We start from the raw sequence: 24,441 nt of genomic DNA on the forward strand, positions 1-24,441 counted from the left end.
GGCTCCTGTACCAGGTCAGCTGACTTGCCGCCAGCTGACTTTGACGACAGACGCCAAGTTCGAGCTTGCCGGCAAAGAGCGGCTGCACATCCTGCAAACATCACGCCACCCCGGCTGGAACGTATCTGACTGCCATCCATCTGTCTCGTCAGCGGTGCGGTGAGTGGCACAACAGTGCCAGACACTATATTTCTATTTACAGGTATTTTCAGTGGGGAGTGAACCAACCGGTGTTAGCGACCTTGTGCCATCATTAAATTGCCTAGACAAACTGTCTATATAAACTGGATTATATGACTTCTATATCGTAGGACTTTCCATTTCTTTCTCTAGGATATTTGCACTATTTTTTCAGGACATTTGCAAGATTTTTTACGGGATCACCTTCACAGGATTCGAACCATCTTAAGACTGATATCATATATAGGACGCTTTATTTTCTTTTTCTTCTTTTTTACAGGACATGTATTGTATGTATAGATATATTTATTTTACAGGTGATACATAATGATACACATCAAAACCTCTTTATGTTATCTTTAAACACTCTGGGGGACATGTATCAAAGATTTTACCTCTGTTTTGTGTATATTTTTTGGCGCAAAATTTTGCGCAAGCCCTTTTTTGGCGCATTTTTTTTGCGCACGTTTTGGTACAGCATGTCCTCCAGATGTGGCCGAATCAGGGTACCTTGGAGTGACAGCTATAGTAGACATGGATTTATTAACTGCGTACTTTTCCTTTACACCAAAAATTTTGCAGCAAGAGCTGTTTTTTTTCCCAAAATCTTGGACTTAACGTAGCAAGATGCTCTAAATCATTGATTCTATTTTCCAAAGAGTGGATTGAGGAGATTACTATATTTACCCGCAATTTATGAAGCTCATTGCGCTTGATTGATAAATTTATTGCTTCTGCGCATAATTTAGAATTCGAGAAAAGGGGTAAACTGCTTCTACCATGCACAAATAATGATACATGTCCCCCACTATTACTAATAATAAGTGTGTCAATCTATTCAACAACTATTAGGTACAATTGATATATGAGTTATAGTAGCTGTTATGCTCATGAGAATTATCGCTCTGTAGTGTTATGCTGAATTTTTCTTATATACTGGAATGTTATTACTATACCGCACTCCCGTAGGGCCCTGCGGGAAAAGCTCTGTTTTTTATAAATTTATTTTAATATATTCTATATTGTGGAATAAACACATATTTATTAAACAGTTTTTTCTTTGGGCAAACAGACATCCACCCAGATAGGGTGAGAACATTCAGTTAACCTCGCACTCCCAACACTGTGAGCTGCACAATATCTATACATATCTTTATTTTATTTTGTACCTCTGCCTGGACTTTGCACTGCTCAACAGCTGGCGGATCAATTCTTCCGGCATATCTTTCACCTACATGAACTGCCGCTACACATTGTTGCAGATCGAGGAGTCCAATTTGTCTCCAAATTTTGGCGAGCTTTCTGCTCTCAAGGTCAAGTTGGACTTTTCTTCGGCATACCACCCGCACACCAACGGCCAGGTAGAGAGGGTGAATCAAATTCTAGGAGATTATCTCCATCATTTTGTTTCTGCTCAACAGGATGATTGGGCCAATCTGTTACCTTGGGTGGATGTTTTCCTATAGCTACCGGAACTCTGAAGCTACAAGCTACATCTCCATTCTTCATTGTCTACGGTCGCCACCCTCTTCCACCTCTTCCTCTTCCTACTGCTTCTGGGGTACCTAGTCAATTGATAGACATTCTACAATCTTCACTATCACCAATCTCTTCTCTCTCCTGCCCTAATCTACAGCCAAACATTACCATGGCACCCTAAAGTCCATCCTGGATCAAATGGCACCCTCTAAAACACGAACCTCCCGACACAGACGGCAGCAACCCTGGCACACACTAACAACCCGCTTTCTCAGGCGATGCTCTAGGTGTGCTGAACGTTTGTGGAGGAAAACTAAGACTTCTTCAGACTATCTGCACTATAAATTCATGCTTAAATCCTATTACTCCGCTCTTCATCTCGCCAAACAAACATATTTTACCTCCCTCATCTCCTCTCTGTCTAACAACCCAAAACGCCTTTTTGACACGTTCAACTCTCTCCTTCGGCCTAAAGTACAGACCCCAATCACTGATCTCTGTGCTGAAGACCTGGCCAAATACTTCAAAAGTAAAATCGATGACATTCGTGATGAAATCCTCTCCCAGTCCCCTAAAAGTTCTGATCCAATTCCCAGCCACATCTCCTCTTCATCATTCTCAGTTTTTGAGCCCGTAACGGAGGATGAGGTTTCCAGGCTCCTCTCCTCCGCCTGCCCCACTACCTGCTCTAGTGACCCCCTGCCTTCACACCTTATCCAGTCTCTCTCTCCTGCTATCAGCTGTCACCTAACTAAAATCTTTAACCTCTCCCTCTGGGGTCTTTCCCTCCTCTTTCAAACACTCTATCATAACCCCACTATTGAAAAAACCATCTCTGGACTCGTCCTGTGCAGCCAACTATCGACCCTTGTCAAATCTCCCCTTCATCTCCAAACTCCTGGAACGCTTGGTCTACTCCCGCCTTATCCGCTATCTCTCCGAGAACTCTCTCCTTGGCCCCTTACAGTTTGGTTCCGCTCCCTTCACTCCACAGAAACGGCCTAACCAAAGTCACTAACGATCTTCTGATGGCCAAATCAAATGGCAATTTCTCTTTACTGATTCTCTTGGACCTCTCTGCGGCTTTTGACACTGTGGATCACCAACTCCTCCTCAGTAGTCTCCTCTCCATCGGTCTCAAGGACTCTGCTCTCGCCTGGTTTTCCTCCTATCTCTCTGGCCGCTCCTTTAACATCTCGTTTTCTGGCTCTACTTCTTCTCCTCTTCCCCTTGCTGTCGGGGTTCCCCAGGGATCGGTCCTGGGTCCTCTACTCTTTTCCCTCTACACATCCCCCATTGGAAAAACAATCAGTAGATTTGGTTTCCAGTACCACCTCTATGCTGATGACACCCAACTCTATACCTCTTCCTCCAACATCACCCCTGAACTCCTACAGAATACCAGTGACTGTCTCTCTGCTGTCTCAGACCTCATGTCCTCTTTATATCTGAAACTAAATCTTTCGAAAACAGAACTTCTTGTTTTTTCTCCATCAACTGATACTCTACCTAACCCTGACATTTCCATCTCGGTATGTGAGACTACCATAACTCCCAGGCAGCAGGCTCGCTGTCTTGGAGTTATACTTGACTCTGATCTGTCACTCCCCATATTCAGTCTCTTTCACGTTCTTGTCACCTGCATCTCAAAAACATTTCCAGAATCCGCCCGTTTCTCTCATTATTGCTTTGATTCACTCCCGCCTCAATTACTGTAACTCTATACTAATAGGCCTTCCTTTCTCCAAAATCTCTCCTCTTCAGTCCATCCTTAATGCCACAGCCAGACTCATCTTCCTCTCCAGCCGCTACACCGACACCTCCTCCCTGTGCCAGTCACTACACTGGTTACCAATTCAGTCCAGAATACAGCAAAAAATCCTCAGTCTCACACACAAAGCTCTCCACAATGCTGAACCTCCCTACATCTCCTCTCTCATCTCCGTCTACCATCCTACATGTTCTCTCCGATCTGCTAATGATCTCACACTAACATCTTCTATAATCCGAACTTCTCACTCCCGTCTCTAAGACTTCACTCGTGCTGCATCGGTTCTCTAGAATGCTATCCCTCAGACTCAACAACAACATCCATAGTTTCAAACGTGGCCTGAAAACACATCTCTTCAGACAGGCCTACAACAGTCTCTAATTGGCCTCAACATATCCTCAACATATCCCCACACCTCTTGTTTGAATAGTTATTGTGTAATATTATGTCTGATACTTGTCTTTGTTTGTACCCCATAATTGTAAGCGCTGCAGAATCTGTAGGCGCTATATAAATAAAATGATTATTATTATTATTATTATTAAGGGGGGTACTGTTATGTCTCGCGCCGCGGCCGGTCATGCTGACCGCCGGCACTCTCACAGCCCGTCTCCCTGTGATGGTTCAGGGACAGGCAGCGCCGCGGCCAGTATGTCCTACTACCTCTCTGCGCTCCTGTCTCTTCTGCTTCCCCTGACTGCTGGTGTGCGCGTGTCCGTTTCCTAGGGCCCTTGCTGGATCTTTGTGCTCTATTGCCATTGAGAAAGCGTTCATACTGTGTTCTGTCCACCGTGTACCAGTACCTTTGCTACGTTTCCTGACCACTGAACCTTGCCGCCTGCCCTGACCTACCTGCCAGTCCCCGACTCTGAGTTGCCTTACCAATCTGTACCTCACCTCATCCCGGCTGCCACTGTGGGCAAGTCGTACTAGGGGTAGCGACCTGGGAGTTCGCCTGCCGCAGCAAGTCCATCCCGTTTTGCGGCGGGCTCTGGTGAAAACCAGTGGGTCCTTAGACTCCGCTCCCTGGTGCTACATTCACCATCCTCCACAGTGGTACAGTGGATTCACTACTCCAGGTATTACAATGACACACGCTCCTCACTGAGAGCCTATCCCGTGGAGTTTACTTTTGCAAGAGTTCTCTTTTAACCTAAATACAATATCAACAAAAAATAACAGACATAGCTTTTCTCTAAGGTTATGATGACAGCCTATTAAAACAATTTAATCCCCTGTATGAACGGGAACACCTAATATGCATATGTTTTAAAACTCTGATATCTAAGGGTCAATTAAGAAATGAGATGTATATACAGGTTCAGGGTCAAAAGTCCCATACATCCATGCCCTTACTTTATACTCTAAAAAAACCTGCTGACAGGACCCCTTTAAAGATTTGTTCATTTACCTTCAGCATACTTGTAATTGCTGGTAACATCCATTCTCCCATTAGATCCAACCTGCTTAGTGCTGATACATTTTCCAACTTTTGTACTGTCTTGGTGAAGCCTTTCTACGGTCTTATCCTTTCTCCTAATCCATTTTATTACGTCAGCATTGACCTCCGCAAATATAAAGGGGCAGTCGTAGTTTAGATGAATGTCTCCCTCTTTAATGGCTTTTACAGGAGCAGGTCCACAGCAAAATATTCCTGAAATATTAATAAAGATTTGTTATATCTATGCTTTTAGATGCACAACAACAAAGAGGAAACGAGTCTACTCTGAGAATTAGAGAAAATGGAAACCTTATAGTTTATGGTTTACTGAACATCAGATAACTTTGAATTTAATATATTAATCCCAATTAAGTACTATTATTTAAAATGTATTTCCATAACTTTTTGGGTAAGTAGATGGATGTAATTTTATTAAACTGTATAATGTTTTGCTGTACAGTAAATTATGTCAGCATTCAAAAAGTGTGCTTGTCATCAGTCCAATGTTGCCTCATCCAATGGGATAGCAGGGTTGTTATTCAAATTCTTACTACAGAATGTATAGCTTCTGTGTGTTTTGTACCTGTATGTTGGTGGGTTAATGATTTTTATGTTTTTTGTTTTTTTTATAAATGTCAAGTTTTATTAAGACCTTTGAGCTGGACCTTCCTTTTTGGTTTCTACTGCGGTGTATAGGTAAACATAAACAGTATTTTACAGTAAACCACAGTTTCAGTTTTGTCTGAAAGCTGTCTGTAGGCAGTGAATAGCCAGGTTAAGAATCTAAACTCTAAAATATTCCATTATGCTATTCTACTTGTTCCATTGCTCAGCAACATGAAGTATGGGGTTTACGTTCTCTCACATGATTTTCCATTTTAAAATTACAATTTTAATTTAATGTCATTTAAACTGGTGAAATTATCAACACCTGCACATACAGTGGCACAGCAATCTTCATGGTTACAATTCTCAGATAAGGCACCATAGCTAATTGGCTACATACATATTAGGTGGCTATATTGTTTTTAAAGCTACAATGTTAACACAATGCTAATGTATTCAGCCGTTTAGATTCAGTTTCTTGTCCCTGTTCTCTTTTCAGGTGTCTTTCACACGCCTGTGATACTTCACAGAGGTCCACACCAGGCTTACAGGGGTACTCCTCTTCTTGATATATTTTCCCCTATCAAAAGGATACTGGATAAGATGTCTGATTGTGGGGATCAAGCTGCTAGGGCCCCCACGATCTCTCACAGCACCCAGCATTCTAAACAAACGCTCGGAGCTGGAGGCCGTGATCGTGACGTCACACCATGTCCCCTCCATTTATGTCTATGGGAGGGGGCGTATTGGCCGACACGCGCCTTCACATAGACATGAACAGTGGGGGTGTGGCATAACATCGCAAGGGCGTGGCCGTGACATCTTGCTCAAGGCCCCCGGCTCCGAGTGTTCTGAACAAAATGTTCAGAACGCTGGAGCATCGGAGTACCCCTTTAAACTTCCTGTCATCTATCTGTCCTGCTCTTAAAGGAGATATATCACGCAGAAAAACGTATCCCTTATCTCCTGTACGGGACCCCTTTGGACAGGGGATACGTTTTTCTGCGCGATATTTCTCCTTTAAGGTGCTTCTCCTTAATACCACCATCCCCAAAGGCGAGCTTTCCTCTTAGTACTGTTAGTTGGTAGTCTTATTTCTAGAGATTCCACTCTTAGGAACACTACTTTACTAAGTCCAGGCATAGAAGAATAAAGCTGGCACTATCACTTAAAGGCTTCTTACTGGTGCGCAAATTCCCCCAGAGCTGCACTACTACCACTATTACTTTGCAGTCCGTGAAAGTGGTGCTCAGTCCCACAGGAAAGTGAGTCAGGATATCCACACAGTAGAAAAACGAATCCACAGGTTATTTTATTATGCAAAGCGGGTGCAATAGCCAAACAGGCACGATCACAAACAGAGCGACGTTTCGCGTTACACGCTTCTTCTGGCTCACTCGCATAATAAATAATAAAAGAACCCGTGGATTCAAGTGAGTAGCCGTCCATTCGTTTTTCTACGGTGTGGATACACTACTTTACTAAACCTCCAACCATCTATGTGGCTTGAAGTGTGCAGTTAATGTGTTTTTAGGAATAACAGCATTTAAGGGATTTTTTATAATAAGTGTTATAAAGGGAATAGTGTTACTTTTTTGTGCAGTACAATAAAAGTTAATTTATTTTTTATTTTGTATTTTTAGTAATAGACAACAATTCAGGTACATTAATTAGTTTGTTCATTAATCGTGAAGGTTAGATAACCTGTTTTTGAAGCATTTCATTCCATTGGTGCTACATACAGTACATTAAATTAAAAGGGGTTGTTAGGTTAAAAAAAAAATGCTGATTATTTCTTGTAAAAACAGCACCGCCCCTGTCCACAGATAATTTATAATATTGCACTTCAGCCCCATTCACTTCAATTGAGCCAAACAATGGGCTCTGCACATCACTTGTCTCTATAGCCCTGAAGACGTGGCTGGTGCCGAATCATTTTATTACAGCAGCAGGTCCACAGTGTACTGCATTCTGTATAGAGCAAAATATATTTTAATCTTCTGAAATCGATGTTGTTATAAAATTATAATAAAAGTGAAGATTCTATACACACCAGTTAGACTGGGGATGGCTATATAAGGGGGTTACCCTCTGGGTACTCGGGGTTTGGTGTTATTCAGTTTATGGTTGCCCCGGCTCTCTTTTTTGGGCATAGTGTTTGAGCTGCAATACCAGACACAACCTATGGACAGGAGTGATGCTGTTTTTGCAAGAAAGAAAGAAAGAATCAGTGTTTTTCTAATTCTGGACCACCCCTTTGATTGTTTCCAATAGTGCCCACAGTGACCACCCAATAGGGCCCCAAACAGTAGTTAGCACCCCTAATATTACTCCACGCAGTAGTTACTGCCCAATTGTGCCCCAAACAGTAGTTAGCATCTTTAATATTGCCCCAAACAGAACTTACTGCCAAATAGTTCCCCAAACAGTAGTTAGCACCCCTAATATGGCCCCACAAAGTAGTTTTCCCCTAAAAGTGCCCCCTCACAGTTGGTTGCAAGGAACAACGTCCTTCTTTCAGCCTACTGTTCACACTTCAGTGGTCTGCGATCTCATTTCTTATCAGAACAGTTCCTGATGGTGCTATGGTTGCTATAGGCCGTAAAGAAAGTTTTACTGTTAGAAACATTTAATATATGAAGTTTGTTGTATTTACCATTGCTTGTCTCTTGTGGTGTTGCATCTAATGCTTGCCACCCATTGTATCCTGGAGGTAAGTCCTTACGTAGCATCCAACATTCATTCCAGACATGAAAATTCCTGTGCAAATAGAGAATAAGATAATAAATGTGTGTAAAAAGATGTATACAGACATAAGTTTAAGATATGAGATGACTGACCACACATTTTACAATGGTCAGTAAGGGGCTTAATCTAGGGTGCTGTGTTTTACCGTACTCTAGAATAGCAACCAAAACGGGAATTCATGTGTCGGCAATTTATGTGCCCGGCTGTCAAAGCAATTGTATTTTACCATTTCTGCCATCTTGATCACTATGTGCTGTATGAAGATTGACACAATGACTCGTGCTGTATGAAGATTGACACAATGACTCGTGCTGTATGAAGATTGACACAATGACTAGTGCTGTATGAACATTGTGTAAGCAGTGGAGGTAGTTGATATGGAGATTCCAGTTGTAAAATTAAAATTATAAGATATAATGTAAAAGTAAAAAAAAAAAAGTAAAAATAAAATGAATAAAATAAAAAAATCTATATTAAATAATATGAAAATATAATAAATACCTGATGATTATTCTTAAAATCCAGCCCCTATAACAGTTGCATTAACTAGGACATGTTATAAATTTAAATAGATGAAAATGTAGAATGGAATATATATTATACATATATTAACCTTCTGTAAAATAATAGAGAATTTGAGCATGAAAAAAAATTGCATATTTACTTTTCAATCTCAATATTGCTTAAAAGTACATTTGATTTTGATAAAGAATTATGGAAAATTTTTCAAAAGTTACCTAAAAAAGATTACCACCATTTAACTAGCACCAACTGAACTGATCACTATAAGGCTAGGTTCAGACTACGGAATCTCCGGGCCGAAAATTTCCGCCCGGAGATTCCGAATTCCGCCTGCGCGGACTGAATTAGTCGGCGCTAGGACCGCGCGGACACTGAACTCTCCTATAGACTGCTATGTGTTCCGCTAGGATATCCGCCTGAAGAAAGAGCAACCCCTTTCTTCAGGCGGAAATTTTCTAGCGGATTTTTCATCCGGATTTTCCGCTTCACAAATTCCGAAGTGTGAATTTGTGAAGCGGAAAACCGTTCACTACACTATGCATTATAGTAAGCGGAATTTCTGCCTACAATTTCAAAGCGAAAATTCCGGCGGTAATTCCGTAGTCTGAACCTAGCCTAAGGCCCAGAATGCATTCAAGGTAAGGGCTTAAACAATTCCACAAGATGGCGCTTCAGTATAAAAATCGTTTGAGACTCAATGCAGACTTTCTTTCAGAGAACAAGGTGGTTGAAATACAGCATTTATACAACATCTGCACCTTCTTTTATATTGATAATAGGTTTTTAACCCCTTTTCTTTAACCTGTTCAAGATTGAGCTATTGTCTCCAATTCACCAAACACATTTTCATTTTTGGTATATACAGGTTTCAGTACTATGAAGTTCTTTTTTTCATTCTGTAATTTTACGACACGTCTTTATTTTCATGTGATTTTTAGGGTATGTTCACACTGAGGAATTGGAGAGGAATTTCCACGAGTAATTCTGCTCGCTTTTTCATCTCCAAATCATTCAGCAGTGAAAATCCCCATAGAGTTGTACAGAATTTCTGCCCCTCAGTTCACAATGAGGAATTTCCTCAAGCAGAGGTCTGACGAGGAAGTCTGTTCCGCTTGAAGAAAGAACATGTTCTTTCTTTCAGGCGGAATCAGCGTCGTTCTCCCATAGAGATCAATGCTATTTTTTTTTTTTTCACTCAGAAGCATTTCCACACGGAATTTGCGCGGAATTTGCGCGGAATTTCCGCATTGAAAAAAAAAATGTTATGAATAGAAATACTTGATATTCCTCCTCCGCATGAAACCTGCATTTCCACGCAGAATTCTGCGCAAAATTCCACGCAATTTACGTGCCAATTCCGCACCAATTCCACGCCAATTCTGCATGAAATTCCGCGCAAAATCTCTGTGAGTTCTTGTGGAAAAATAACAATATTTTGAGGCAGAAAATTTCTGCTTGATTTCCGCCCCAATTCCTCAGTGTGAACATACTAGTAGTTTTGTGATATAATAGGATGGGGAAAAAAAATAGTTTTTCACATTTTTCTTCTATGTTTGCCTTAAAGGGGTACTCCACTACTTTAAAACTTACCTCCCATCGGGAGAGATTGGCAATGTGTCGGATGGCTCCCGGGGGGGGGAGTTGGTGCGAGGTGGGTCTTACCTCTGGGACCTCTGCAATCTCCAGGACAGGTCCCCTGGTGTGTCCCCATTTTAGTGATGGGAGGGGGCAAAGGTTGTGGATAGGGGATTTAAAGTTTTAAAGAACTTGGAGTACCCCTTTAGGGGTTTTATTGTAAAATATATATATATATATTGATGGCATATCTACAGGATAGGACATCAATAGGTGATCAGTAGTGATGCTGAAACTAAAAGATTACAGAGATGCTGGAAGCCTCGGCTCATATGTTGTTTATAGTGGTGGCACCACATTAACTTTGGCGGGACACAATGACGGAGATTTATCAAAACTGGTGAAAATGAAACAAGTAACATTTGTCTATAGAGAACAATTTGATTTGCTACTATGGGTACATCCTTCATTTTTCTCTTGCTTTCATGTCCACAATGCAGAAGTGTAGCTATAGAAGAGGTAGCAGGGTCACATGGGCTCGAGTGCATGGCCAACGGGCCAACGGGCCACTGCCACATAAGAAGGTTCCAACGTTATAAATGGCAAATTTTGCAATGGGGCCAGGAGTATTAGATAGTAGCAGGATTTATTTGACAGAACAACCTCTCTAAAGAGTTATTTTTTTCTAAAAGTAAGCAAACCACACAACAATCCCTATACCACATAACTTCAACCCCAGCAATTTAATCCATTAGATGCTAACAAGCAAACAAGATATCTGAGTTATTCAAGGGAGGGAACTCTCTTCTACCCTATCCGCCCTCCATTTATGGCATCATTGGGTGTCATGGCAGCTGAGGGTCTTCATTAGATCTTTGTACACTGATTTAGCTGTGGTTGTAGCAGGATCTAATAGGAAACCTGTCAGTGTTACTCTGACAGACATACACTGAAATACAGAAATGTTGCAGTGTTTAAAATTAAAACTCAAGCAATCGCACAAGGTGACCATTTCATGTTCTGCTCCAAAGAAAGTCATTTCAGTGCAAAACATTGATCGAGAACATTGCCTTTAATTTAATCCTTAGAGCAGCAACTTACCAGATACTGTCACCTGATGAAATTGGTTTTCCCATGTCATCATAATATTCATCAATAGAGAGATTTCCATCGGTGTCATGTGCAGAATCAAAGTTAGTTATCACTCTTGCTGGGATTCCCAAACATCTTAGTGCTAAGGGAATATGAAAGTTTTTTTAATCTTAGTTAATATTAATTATTGTATTAATATTAATATTGAACCACATTCAACCTCTGTTTCTATTGAATTACATGGTGCATAGTCTATTATTAGTAAGAATGCAAATCCTTATGTAACCCCTTGTAGATTGTAAGCCCTCGCAGGCAGGGCCCTCTTTCCTTCTATACTGTATCAGTCTGTCATTTACTATTTCATGTAATTAGTTAACCCAAATTATGCTACACACACAATAGTAATCCCCATAATTGTGCCACACACAGTTAGCCCCCACACACAATTAGCCCCCAGTAGTGCCCCCACAGTACTAAGCCCCTCAAAGTGCCCTCACATCTTAGATTGTCCCCCAACAGTGCCCATTTTATGGCAACAGAGTAATACAAAAAATAAACTTACCTTACTGCAATAAGCTCCCACACTGCTGTTTTTCCTCTTCCTGCAGGACGCAGCCCAGTGCATGCAGTGTAATGATCTTATCATGTTGCCTGCATCAGAAGACAGCATTCTAGGCTGCTCCTCAATGGGGTTTGAATGGAAGTGAAACAGTGACAGGGCAGGAAGCTTATGGCTTTCTGCTCCATCACCGAAACGCAGGAATTGGAGCCCTGAATTCTAGGAACTTAGCTAACAGCAGAATACAGGCAGTTTGGACAGCCATGGGTCACCAGAAGCCATTCAAACCACCTAAATTGTAATTTGCCACTATGTCATGTGTACAATAAAGAAAGTAATGAATAAATTATTATTATTGTTAATAATAATAAATGTTACATTGGTAATAATGAAAAAAAGATAAAGGGGGAGATTTATCCAAACCTGTACAGAGGAAAAGTTGCTGAGTTGCCCATAGCAACCAATCAGATCGCTTCTTTCATTTGTGAAAAGGCCTCTGTAAAATGAGTGAAGCGATCTGATTGGTTGCTATGGGCAACTCAGCAACTTTTTCTCTGGGCAGGTTTCGATAAATCTCCCCTATAGTGGTTTACCTGAAAAAATGCTATTGTTAAATATTACAAAAGAATAGTTGTTTTCTAATAACAATTTTCACCTATAAGCAGAAAAAAGCGTATGCATAATTTTTTTTTTCCTTTCAGGGATCCATTAAAACTATGTACTCCAGCTTATAGGTCTTATAGGTGATATTATATTTTTGGCATAATTTTCGGCTAAATTCTGTTTCCGGTAGCAATTAATTTATATAATTTGGATGCATATATATATATATATATATATATATATATATATATGTATATATCTTTTTTTATTATTTATGTGTCTATCTATCTAGTTTAAAATTGATTAAACAAAAATCGTGTAGGCTTTGCAGCCTAATTATTTTTTTATTGCCAATTTTTTCCCCTTTATTTAAGGGGTACTCCGGTGGAAAACAATTTATTTTAAATCAACTGGTACCAGAAAGTTAAACAGATTTGTACATTACTTCTATTTAAAAATCGTAATCCTTCCAGTACTGCTGTACTAAAGAGTTTGTTGTTTTCTTTTTTTTAACTCTTTTCTGTCTTACCACAGTGCTCTCTGCTGACATCTCTGTCCATGCCAGGAACTGTTCAGAGCAGGAGAGGTTTGCTGTGGGGATTTGCTTCTGCTCTGGACAGTTCCTAGCATGGACAGAGGTGTCAGCAGAGAGCAGAAAGAAAAGAACTTCCTGTGGAGCATACAGCTGATAAGGATGGATTAAGATTTTTAAATAGAAGTAATTTACAAATCTGTTTGACATTTTGGCACCAGTTGATTTGAAAGAGTACCTTTCATCAAAATGTTTTTATATGTTTTAGATTTAACAATAATAAACTACTTTAATATAGGTTTGCGTTAAAAAATGTGCTTGCATTTATGTGTATTTCATGTTTGAAAAAAGTGTCCACTAGGGATTTCCCTAGGAGTCCATGTCCGCAAGGGTTTGCATTGATTTCGGACTGGTAACACAGCAGGGCACGCTCCTGACTGGGCCGGCAAGCCTCGTCTTCAGGCTCTGCCCCCTGAAATGGAGAGTCGGCGCGTGCTGGCCCCGAGTCAGTGGAGCGCTGTCCTCCAATAGGAAAATATTGGGTCTGCCTTGCAAAAACCCATAGAGTTCTGATCGAGGTCTTCAATAGCCATTCATTATAAATGTAAGTTTACATATATATCTGCCGTCCCTGCCGTGTGCTCAGCCTATATGCGCGCTCCCGAGAGGGATTGCTGCATTCAGGAAGAAGGGCGGAAGCTAGGCCTGGCAGGCCTCAGATGACGTTGCGCCTGCCGGTCCACGCCCACTTCCTGCCCTCGCACACAGCAGGGAACTGAGCTATTTAAAAGAGCAGAAATTAGGTATTTATAGGGGGGTTTGAATGGAAATAAGTACAGGGATAGCATTAGAGTTAGAGTCAGGGACAGATGGGGAGGGGGATAAGGGAGAGTGTAGAGGTTGATAGGTACTAGAGATGAGTGAATTTTAGAAAAATTTGATTTGGACGATTCATCGAATTTTCAATCCGAATTTATTTGCGCCCTGCATCCTGAGTCCTTAAGGACGTAGGCCGTATGGATACACCTCTGGGAATTCCGGTCCCCGCAGCTCGCCGGGCGGAGACCGGACCGGGATGCCTGCTGATATCGTTGAGCAGGCATCCCGGCATATCGCCCAGGGGGGTCCTGAGACCCCCCATGTCAAAAATCGCGGCAAATCGCAGATCAATTCAGATCTGTGATTTGTCGCTATTCCGGGCTGATCGGATCTCTGGTGACCCGATCGCCTGGAAAATAGGGATGATCGGAGCTGTCAGTAACAGCCCCAATCATCCTAAGGGATAGGAGCGAGGTTGCAGTGGTGCCACCTCCTCCTATCCCCAGCAATGACTACTGACCAATGGTAGTTGAAGATGGGGGGGTTACCATGGAAACCCCCCGATCTGCCCACCCATGGTACCTGGGGAGAAGATGCGGTGGGGACTGCCGATCATCAGTGGCATCAGATGAGATCAGCGCCAGAGGTAGGGAGGCGACGGCGCAGAGCATCAAGGAAGGTGGCAGTAAAGCGATATTTACTGCTGCCTTCCTAGTAGTTGCCAAACTGCAACTCCCAGCATGCCCAGACAGCCAAAGGCTGTGGTGCCCAAACGGTAGCCCTCCAGATGTTGCCAAACTACAACTCTCAGCATGCCTAGACTGCCCAGGCATGCTGGAAGTTGTAGTTCTGTAACATATGTCCCTCAGATTTTGTTAATTGTCCCTTCAGATTTTTTTAATTGCTGCTCTACTTTGAAGCCCTCTAATGTCTTCAAAAAGTAAAAATAGGTCAATTTTATGATGCCAACATAAATTAGGCATATTATATTTGTGAATCAATATAAAATTTATTTGGAATATCCATTTTCCTTACAAGCAGAGAGTTTCAAAGTTAGAATAATGCACAATTTTCAAAATTTTCATGACATTTTGGGATTTTTCACCAAGAAAGGATGCGAGAAAATTTACCACTAAAATAAAGTAGAATATGTCACGAAGAAACAACCTCAGAATCAGAATAATCGGTAAAAGCATCTTAGAGATATTAATGCATAAAGTGACAGTGGTCAGAATTGCAAAAAATGGCCCCGTCCTTAAGGTGAAAATGAGCTGTGTCCTTATGGGGTTAAAAACATCTATTTCTGGGCTACAGAAAGCCTCAATAGAGGTGTAGAAAACATGTGGCCTCGAGATGTAGGTGCCACGTCTCCAGTGCACTGACCAGCCATCGTTTCCAACACGTGTTGTAGGATATGAAGCAGTGGAATTATGTCGTTCATCCCGTAACCCTGGTGAGGGGCACTGAGACTTGTCCATGCAGTGGAGGCTGAGGACACGGTGGAGAATGAGGTGGCGGAGTCGCACACTGTTGAAGGACTAACAGCCTAAGAGCATGGAGGCGGAAACGGCATGACCGGTCCAAGTTGCTGTTGTGGCTGTGCAGGAACCACATTCACCCAATGGACTGTAAAGGACATGTATTGTCCCTGACCGTGGTTACAGCTCCACACATCGGCGCTGCTATGCACTTTGGTACACTTTGGTACAGTGGGGTGGTGGGTGTTAATACCAGTACCTGGTGACGAAGGTGGGTGAAAGAAGGACAACTTGGCATCAGATGTGTGGCATCAGGCGGGTGGCAAGATCAGAATAGTAGAAGAAAACGGTCTCTTTTGGCAAAGTGTTTGAGGATATGCATTAGTTAAAACTTTACTTTTCTTAGTATAAAATATTTGGAATCAAATTTTTTTTAAAGGGGTACTCCGGTGAAAACCTTTTTTCTTTTAAATCAACTGGTGGCAGAAAGTTAAACATATTTGTAAATTACTTCTATAAAAAAAATCTTAATCCTTCCAGTACTTATTAGTTGCTGAATGCTACAGAGGAAATTCCTTTTTTTTTGGAACACTGATGACATCTCTGCTGACATCTCTGTCCATTTTCGCAACCATGCATAGCAGAATTATGCTAAGGGCAGCATGGTGGCTCAGTGGTTAGCACTGCTGCCTTGCAGTGCTGGGGACTTGGGTTCAAATCCCACTAAGGACAACTATAAATAAAGCGTTATTATTGTTATAATGTCAGCAGAGAGAACTGTGCTCGTGATATCATCAGAGAGCATTCCAAAAAGAGAAGAATTTCCTCTGTAGTATTCAGCAGCTAATAAGTACAGGAAGGATTAAGATTTTTTAATAGAAGTAATTTACAAATATGTTTAACTTTCTGCAACCAGTTGATTTAAAAGAAAAAAGGTTTTCACCGGAGTACCCCTTTAAATCTAATAAAAGGAAAGGTGTCCAAAAAACACCATGTACCACCTACACCACCAAGTACTGATGCGATGCAAAGACCTCTAAAAGGTTGAAGGGAACAACATATGGTCCATTGTAACAGGTAGAGGTAAAAACTTACCCTGTAAAGCCCTACTCTCGCACTATTAATTCTCTTCTTGGCAAGTGTTACTTGCCCTAAAAAGAGTGGCCCCACACAGGAACCTCTCCCTATTTCCACCTAAAAACACTGCCATTTCCCAGGTTTTTTTTTAGGTGGAAATTAGGAGAGGTTGCTGTGTGGGGCCACCCTTTTTAGGACGAATAGCTCTTGCCTCCAAAAGGTGGAAGGGAACGACGTATTGTCCATTGTAGCAGGTGGGGGTAAAAGCTTCCCCTGTAAGGCCCTACTCTCACCCTATCACTTTCCTTTTTGCAAGTGTTACTCGCTTTAAAAAGGGCAGCCCCACACAGGAACCTCTACATATTTCCAACTAAAAACCCTGGGAAATGGCAGTGTTTTTAGGTGAAAAAAGGAAGAGGTTCCTGTGTGGGGCCGCCCCTTTTAGGGCGAGTAACACTTGCCAAGAAGGGAATTTATAGTGCGAGAGTAGGGCCTTCCGAGGAAGTTTTGACCCCCACCTGTAACAATGGACCATACGTTGCTCCCTTCCACCTTTTAGAGGTCTTTGCATTGCATCAATACTTGGTGGTGTAGGTGGCACATGGTGTTCTTTGCTCACCTTTCCGTTTGTTAGATTTCCCAAAAATTTGGGGTCCATATATTTTATCCTAAGAAAAGTTAAGTTAAGGAATTTCTGTAACTGGGGACTATCACCTTAATTACAGTCCAATTCACAAAGAGAGAAAAGGCACCAGTACTATACCCTTATCGAAGTTGTATAAAACTACACCTACGGTATGCTGCCTGTAGGTGCATCTGTTACACCTGCAATTAGAGGGTGGATCGGAAGAAGCTGTGATGTCTGGAGGTGCTCTCGTATATAAATCAACGTTTCATCTGTAGCAAACATAGAATGAAAAGTAACGATGCACTCACACTTCGACTTCTGTACAGAGGCTGGAGGCTGAAGGCTGAAGCTCAGTCCCGGTGTTGCATGGCGGGGAGGCGAAGGTGTAATGAGGGGAGCCTCAGATGCTGGCGTCTAAGGCTCCCCTTGTTACACCTTCGCCTCCCCGCCATGGAACACCGGGACTGAGCTACAGCCTTCAGCCTCCAGCCTCCCTACAGAAGTCGAAGTGTGAGTGCATCGCTACTTTTCATTCTATGTTTTCTACAAATATCACCTTAATTATGTTTTGCAGTATACATGGCAGCACAATGAGAGAGCCTGGAGGTGGTAGCATCAGCATGAGGAGACCACATGGCGGCACACTGACAGAGCCTGGAGGTGGCAGCATCAGTAGGAGGAGACCATATGGTCGCACAATGAGAGAGCCTGGAGGTGGCAGCATCAGCATGAGGAAACCATATAGCGGCACAATGACAGAGCCTGGAGGTGGCAGCATCAGGATGAGGAGACCATATAGCAGTACAATCAGAGAGCCTGGAGGTGGCAGCATCAGCATGAGGAGACCATATGGTGGCACAATGACAGAGCCCGGAGGTGGAAGCATCAGCACGAGGAGACCATATGGCAGCACAAGGAGAGAGCCTGGAGGTGGCAGCATCAGCATGAGAAGACCATATGGCGGCACAATGACAAAGCCTGGAGGTGGCAACATAGGCATGAGGAGACCATATTGCAGCACAATGACAGAGCCTGGAGGTGGCAGCATCAACACAAGGAGACCATAGAGCAGCACAATTAGAGAGCCTGGAGGTGGCAGCAGCATGAGGGCCATGCCAACTGAGGTTTGAATCTGAGGAACCCACCGACTATTGACTGGAGGTGTCGGATGTCACTTGGGATGAAGTGGATGACTGAGTGAACCAATCAATCATGGCTGCGGTGTTGCTGGTCGAGACATGACTGCTAGCTGACATTGGGAGCTCAGACCTCTCACTGTGACTGCTGCTGCCACACACCCCTACTCTGCTGCAACCTCTGCCTGCACTTGATGAATTTAGGCCTCTGCCACTCCTCTGTGCACGTCCTAGCACTTCTCTGCTTGACAAACTTATACACCAGCTGAGTGTGTTTATGTTACACTTATGAGAGAAGAACAATATGCTCTACTATGCTTAAAACTGTATTAGACTACAAAAACAAGTGTGTAGCTTTGGCTGGCCTTTCACATAACTAGGTCCAAATTAGTTTAACAGGAAAATATATAAAGGACACCACGTAAGTGTATGTACAGTTTACACTTATGAGAGGTGGACAATATGCTCCACTACAAACTGTATAAGGCTACAAAAACAAGTGTGTAGCTTTGGCTGGCCTTTCACAGTAACTAGGCCCGAATTAGTTTTTCAGGGGGAAAAAAAAACGTACACCACGTAGGTGTGCGTACAGTTTACACTTATGAGAGCTGGACAATACGTGCCTCTTAAAACTGTATAAGGCTACAGAAACAAGGGTGTAGCTTTGGCTGGCCTTTCAGAGTAACTAGGTCCAAATTAGTTTTTCAGGAAAAAATAAAATAAAACTACACCACATAGGTGTACCTACAGTTTAAACTTATGAGAGGAGGACTATGCACTCCACTACAAACTGTATAAGGCTACAGAAACAAGTGGGTAGCTTTGGCTGGTCTTTCACAGTAACTAGTCCAAAATTAGTTTTTCAGGAAAACAAAAAAAACGTACACCACGTAGGTGTACATACAGTTTACAACCATGAGAGCTGGACAATACGCTCAGCTTAAAACTGTATGAGGCTATAGAAACAAGGGTGTAGCTTTTGCTGGCCTTTCACAGTAACTAGGCCCAAATTAGTTTTTCAGGAAAAAAAAAACGTGCACCATGTAGGTGTACATGCAGTTTACAACTATAAGAGCTGGTCAATACGCTCAGCTTAAAACTGTATAAGACTACAGAAACAAGGATGTAGCTTTGGCTGGCCTTTCACTGTAACTAGGCCAAAATGAGTTGTTCAGGAAAAAAAATGTGCACCACCTATGTACGCACAGGTTACACGCAACCTTTATTAGGCACTGTAATCAGGTGGCTATGACTTTTCTTGCTCATGCTAACTGGCCCCTGTTAACTTTACAGTTGTTGTACACCCAACTGCAGCAGTACAGAACCACTGTGTAGTACAGCCCAGTACAGTATTATTAGGCACTAATAGCAGGTGACAATGGCATCTAGTGCTCTGCCTAACTTGCCCCTTTAAATGGGTTCTCCGGTGCTTAGACATCTTATCCCCTATCCAAAGGATAGGGGATAAGATGCCTGATCGCGGGAGTCCCGCCGCTGGGGACCCCCGTGATCTTGCACGTGGCACCCCGTTTGTAATCAGTCCCCTTGTGACATCACGCTCCGCCCCTCAATGCAAGCCTATGGGAGGGGGCAGGACTCCCGCGATCAGGCATCTTATCCCCTATCCTTTGGATAGGGGATAAGATGTCTAAGCACCGGAGAACCCCTTTAAGCTTTAGAGTTGCTGTACACCCCACTGCAGCAGTGGAGTCGCTGTGTATTACACCCAAAAGTGTACTTTCTCTCCCCCTTCCCTGTCAGTGCTTTCATGCAGTGATTTTTGGCTTGTGGTGAATCGCTGCTGCAAAGCTGTTTTTCTGTGCAACACACACAATGATCTATCTTTCCCTACAATGAAACGCTCTCTCTGAAATAAAACACTGTGACTGTGTAAGTGACTGGCCGCAAGATGGCTGCCGATTATATAGGGCTGTGACATCACAGGGGTGGCTGGCTGCTGATAGGCTGCATGCTGCATGTGATTCAGGGTCATCCCGCCTACCCGCCTTCCCAGAGTTCCTTGCCCCATGTCCTCACATGTGGATCTGCCATTTTCGATGCCCTGGAGCCTGGACCTCACTAAATGGAATTTAATGAAGCAATTTGAGCAATCGAATCGCGGCGATATTCAAATTTTTTCCTGAAATTCGTAACGAATTTGGATTTAGCAGATTCGATTCGCTAATCCCTAATAGGTACTCTTTAAAAAAAAAAATTCCACCGGAGTAGCCCTTTAAGCTCTTTTTATAATGATATGCTGTCACAGAGTAACAATTTTTTCTTTTCTCTTTTTTTCATTCCACTACGAATTCTAATTACATAGAAACATAGAATGTGTCGGCAGATAAGAACCATTTGGCCCATCTAGTCTGCCCAATAATCTGAATACTATGAATAGTCCCGGGCCCTATCTTATATGAAGGATAGCCTTATGCTTATCCCATGCATGTTTAAACTCCTTCACTGTATTTGCAGTATTTACTGTATTACGCTTCTGAACTAACATTTCCTGTTTGTAGACATTACTTCTTAGTATTAGTAATCTTCATATCATCACAGGTAGGATTACAATGACAGGAAACAACCCTGAGGGCAGATAGCTGACAAAAGGGGATTTATTGGTGGAAAATCTGTGTGAATATTACAGCAGCAGCAAAGTTAATGAGATTGTTGAAGAGATCAGGTTAATCTGCTTGTGTGTGAACTCACCATTACCTACTATAGCCTACGGAACTATTTTAGAGATTATTTTACAGAGTAGTGATTTACTAGTATGTGTTTATTGTGCACGTCTCATTTGAAAAACAAAAATAGAGAAAAAGAAACACAGCCGCCAATCCCCAATTTGTATTTTGCAAATGATGAAGATCCCCGGCGCTCCGGTTCACGTGGTAAAAAAGGTGTGTTTGAGTGCTCACTCCTGTAGATTAGCTTGACTGGAACCGTGGCAGTAGAAAGGTAGCCGGACACGGTTAAGTATAAGAGATAATAACCGGATTTTATTAGGGTAGATCACAGATAACGCATTTCTGTGATCTACCCTAATAAAATCCGGTTATTATCTCTTATACTTAATGGTGTCCGGCTACCTTTCTACTGCCACGATTCTAGTCAAGCTAATCTACATTAGTGAGCACTCAAACACACCTTTTTTACCACGTGAACCGGAGCCCCGGGGATCATCATCATTTGCATCTTCCAGACGTCTTGGAATTCCAGGACACCACGGTGTGAGTTGCACCCCCTGATCTCACTATTCCTTTTGGAACAGGATACAAACGCGATATGGTGTTGTGCTCACTGCACAACACCAGAAGGTGAGCAAGTTTCTTTCACCTCGTTTTCTTCCTTTTTATCTGAATACATTTACGGCACATTGTTGCGCTTCCCCTTTGTGTTTCCAATTTTTTTGCATATCGACCAATTTGTATTTTGATCTACTTGCTTCTCAGCATAAATTCAAACACTAACAGGTTGTTAGTATACAGTTTGAGAAAAAAAAAAGTATAAGCCAACTTGACACATCAAGGCCACCTATTCAGAGTGGGTCCCCAACCCATCACTGGCACAGCGCCGGCCACCACCACGCAACGCCATTCCCACAGGGGGAGCGACCTAGTGACCAGGCAGCCCCACCACTGCCCGACCAAGCCCCTGGCTCCGGGCCACACACCCCACAGACAAAGCATCACAGCAACAATGACTGCTGTGGTGCAACCACACCAATGTGAATACTTACCAAGTGCTCCCTGCCAGAGAGCTAAGAGAATGGTAGGAGGAAACCCTTATGCAGTCTCCTGCTAATTAAAAATGCCTGGGCTGAATGGGTGGAGCAGATTTTACAACTGTAGTCTGTCCCCTCTTACATAGCTCCACCCATTCGGCCATGGCATTTTTAATTAGCAGGAGACTGCATAAGGGTTTCCTCCTAGCATTCTCCCAGGCCCATGGCAGGGAGCACTTGGTAGGTATTCCCATTGGTGTGCTTGCACTGCAGCAGTCATTGTTACTGTGATGCTTTGTCTGTGGGGTGGTGTGGCCCGGAGCCAGGGGCTTGGTCAGGCAGCAGTAGGGCTGCCTGGCCACTGGGTCGCTCCCCCTGTGGGCATGGTGTTGCGGTAGTGGTGGCCGTCGCCAGGCACAATGTTAGGTTAGGGGCCCACTCTAAATTGGTGGCCTTGACGTGGCGAGTGGGCTTGTACTTTTTGATCAAAGTGTATACTAACAACCTGTTAGTGTTTAAATTTATGCTGAGAAGCAAGTAGATCAAAATACAAATTGCGGATGGGTGGCTGTGTTTCCTTTTCTCTATTTTTGTTTTACTCGTGTCATTTGAGATGCCTTAGGAATTTTCATTGACATTTGCTGTTAATTTCGTTACTACTGCTGCTTACAATGTTAACCTTCCACACAGTTTCTAAATTACTTATGACCAGTTCTGTTTCATTATGCCACTACTTAAAGGGAATCTGTCAGGTCTAGATAATAAACAGAGCTCAAATGTAATAGAGTCCAGTGCTGAGCTGCAGGATTCACACCACCTCCCTCCCCCATCCCTCTCTAATTTGACTTATTAAAGTGTTACTCCGCTCCTTAACATCTTATCCCCTAACCAAAGGTTAGGGGATAAGATGTCTAATCGCAGGGGTCTGGCCAGCATGGCTTCCAGTGCACGGAGCGAACTCCACTCAGTGCCCAATAAAGGGAAACCACAGCTGTCAAGCCCCCTCCATTCATGTCTATGGGAGAAGGCATGACGGTTATGTACTAGCTGTCACAGCCCCTCCCATAGACATGAATGGAGGGGGCATGGCTTGACAACAAGGAAGTTTAAAGCTACCATGTTCTGAACCCTGTGGTCACCGGGCCGGAGATTGCGGGGGGGGGGGGGTCCCAGCAGCCAGACCCCCTGTGATCAGACATCTTATGCTCTAACCTTTGGCTAGGGGATAAGATGTTTAGGACCAGAGTACCCCTTAAATGTACAGGGTCCTGTTCAAACCAGTCAAGGCAAGATGGGATGGGTAGGGAGGAGGCATGCATCCTGCTGCTCAGCATGGCCTCTTTGACACTTGAGTTTTATGTATAATCTAGAGCTGACAAATTCCCTTTAAATGGAAATGACAATCTCCGAGCTCATTTGTAACGAATGATCCATTTGCTAGTTATCCAGTTCATCCATATTCAGAACTACAGACATAACAAGCAAGCAAACAGACATGCAGCTTTCCATACTTCTATCTTCACACATTAATAAATGGCTTGTCTTCTTTCCCTCATAAAGAGTGTTAGGCCATGTTCACATGGTGGACATGTGCAGAATGTCCACCTGGAAAACACGGGCAGACATTCCACAAATTTGCGTGGTTTGGCGGGTGCTAGGAGTGCTCAAAAATAAATTTCACAACCGAATGAGCAGAAAGAATAGACAAGGCTATTCTTTCTGCGGAAGACAGAATCAGAATTTACACAGCCGAAACATTTTCTACGGAAATTCCGTCATGTGCACAGCGCAGCAGAATCCCATGGAAATCAATGGGACTCTGCTGAAGCAGAATGTTGTGCAGAATATTCCGGCAGAATTCCACACGGACATTCAGCCGTGTTAACTTACCCTTAGTTTTGTTCGTGGTCTGTAAATGGTATTGCAGATGAGACCATTTTTTTATGGAGCAAAGCTGCAATACCAGACCAAGCACACCAACAAGAGTTTCTGGAAAAAAAAGCAGACCTTTTGTTCTTATGTTTGACAACTGTAAAAAATATTGGAGCCATAACTGATGTGGAAGGCATTAACACATTTATATTGATATGCATTACCTGTACATAAGACTGCTGCAAATACCCAGCACTGCCCATATTTCACTGGCTTGAACCCAGACAAGTACCACTGACGTAAGATGCTGCAGCTCCCATTCCACTTTGTAGGGCTTGTTCCATCATCATATTTTCCATCCCATCTGCCCAACATTACACCATTGTCATCATTGCAGTTGATCTATAGGATAATATATTACGAGCAAGAAAAAAGAACAGAAAAAGAATGAAAGAGTTGGCACTGGATTACACACTGTCGGAACAATTGCAATATTGTGTGTAAACTGCTAGCCGGAGTGAAGTAACAAAGGTCCCGGTATCAATGTCGGTAGTCGTGCATCACGTATATAGCAATAGATATATCAAGACGACAAAGAA

The 24,441-nt window shown here is 42.7% G+C and overlaps 1 protein-coding gene across 1 annotated transcript in view; it reads right to left on the minus strand.

The window, feature by feature from the left end:
- The window catches only part of LOC130277511 (protein-glutamine gamma-glutamyltransferase 5-like), a 108,311-nt gene that overhangs the window by 17,177 nt on the left and 66,693 nt on the right, over positions 1–24,441 (minus strand). The window contains exons 7-10 of the mRNA XM_056528189.1: positions 24,067–24,244; positions 11,424–11,556; positions 8,134–8,237; positions 4,842–5,084 (exon numbers count right to left, since the gene is read on the minus strand). Of these exons, the coding sequence (XP_056384164.1) occupies positions 4,842–5,084; positions 8,134–8,237; positions 11,424–11,556; positions 24,067–24,244 (658 nt within the window). The remainder of the gene's footprint in view (positions 1–4,841; positions 5,085–8,133; positions 8,238–11,423; positions 11,557–24,066; positions 24,245–24,441) is intronic.

This window comes from Hyla sarda, chromosome 6, assembly GCF_029499605.1.
Source record: "Hyla sarda isolate aHylSar1 chromosome 6, aHylSar1.hap1, whole genome shotgun sequence".
Classification (NCBI taxonomy): Eukaryota; Metazoa; Chordata; class Amphibia; order Anura; family Hylidae; genus Hyla; species Hyla sarda.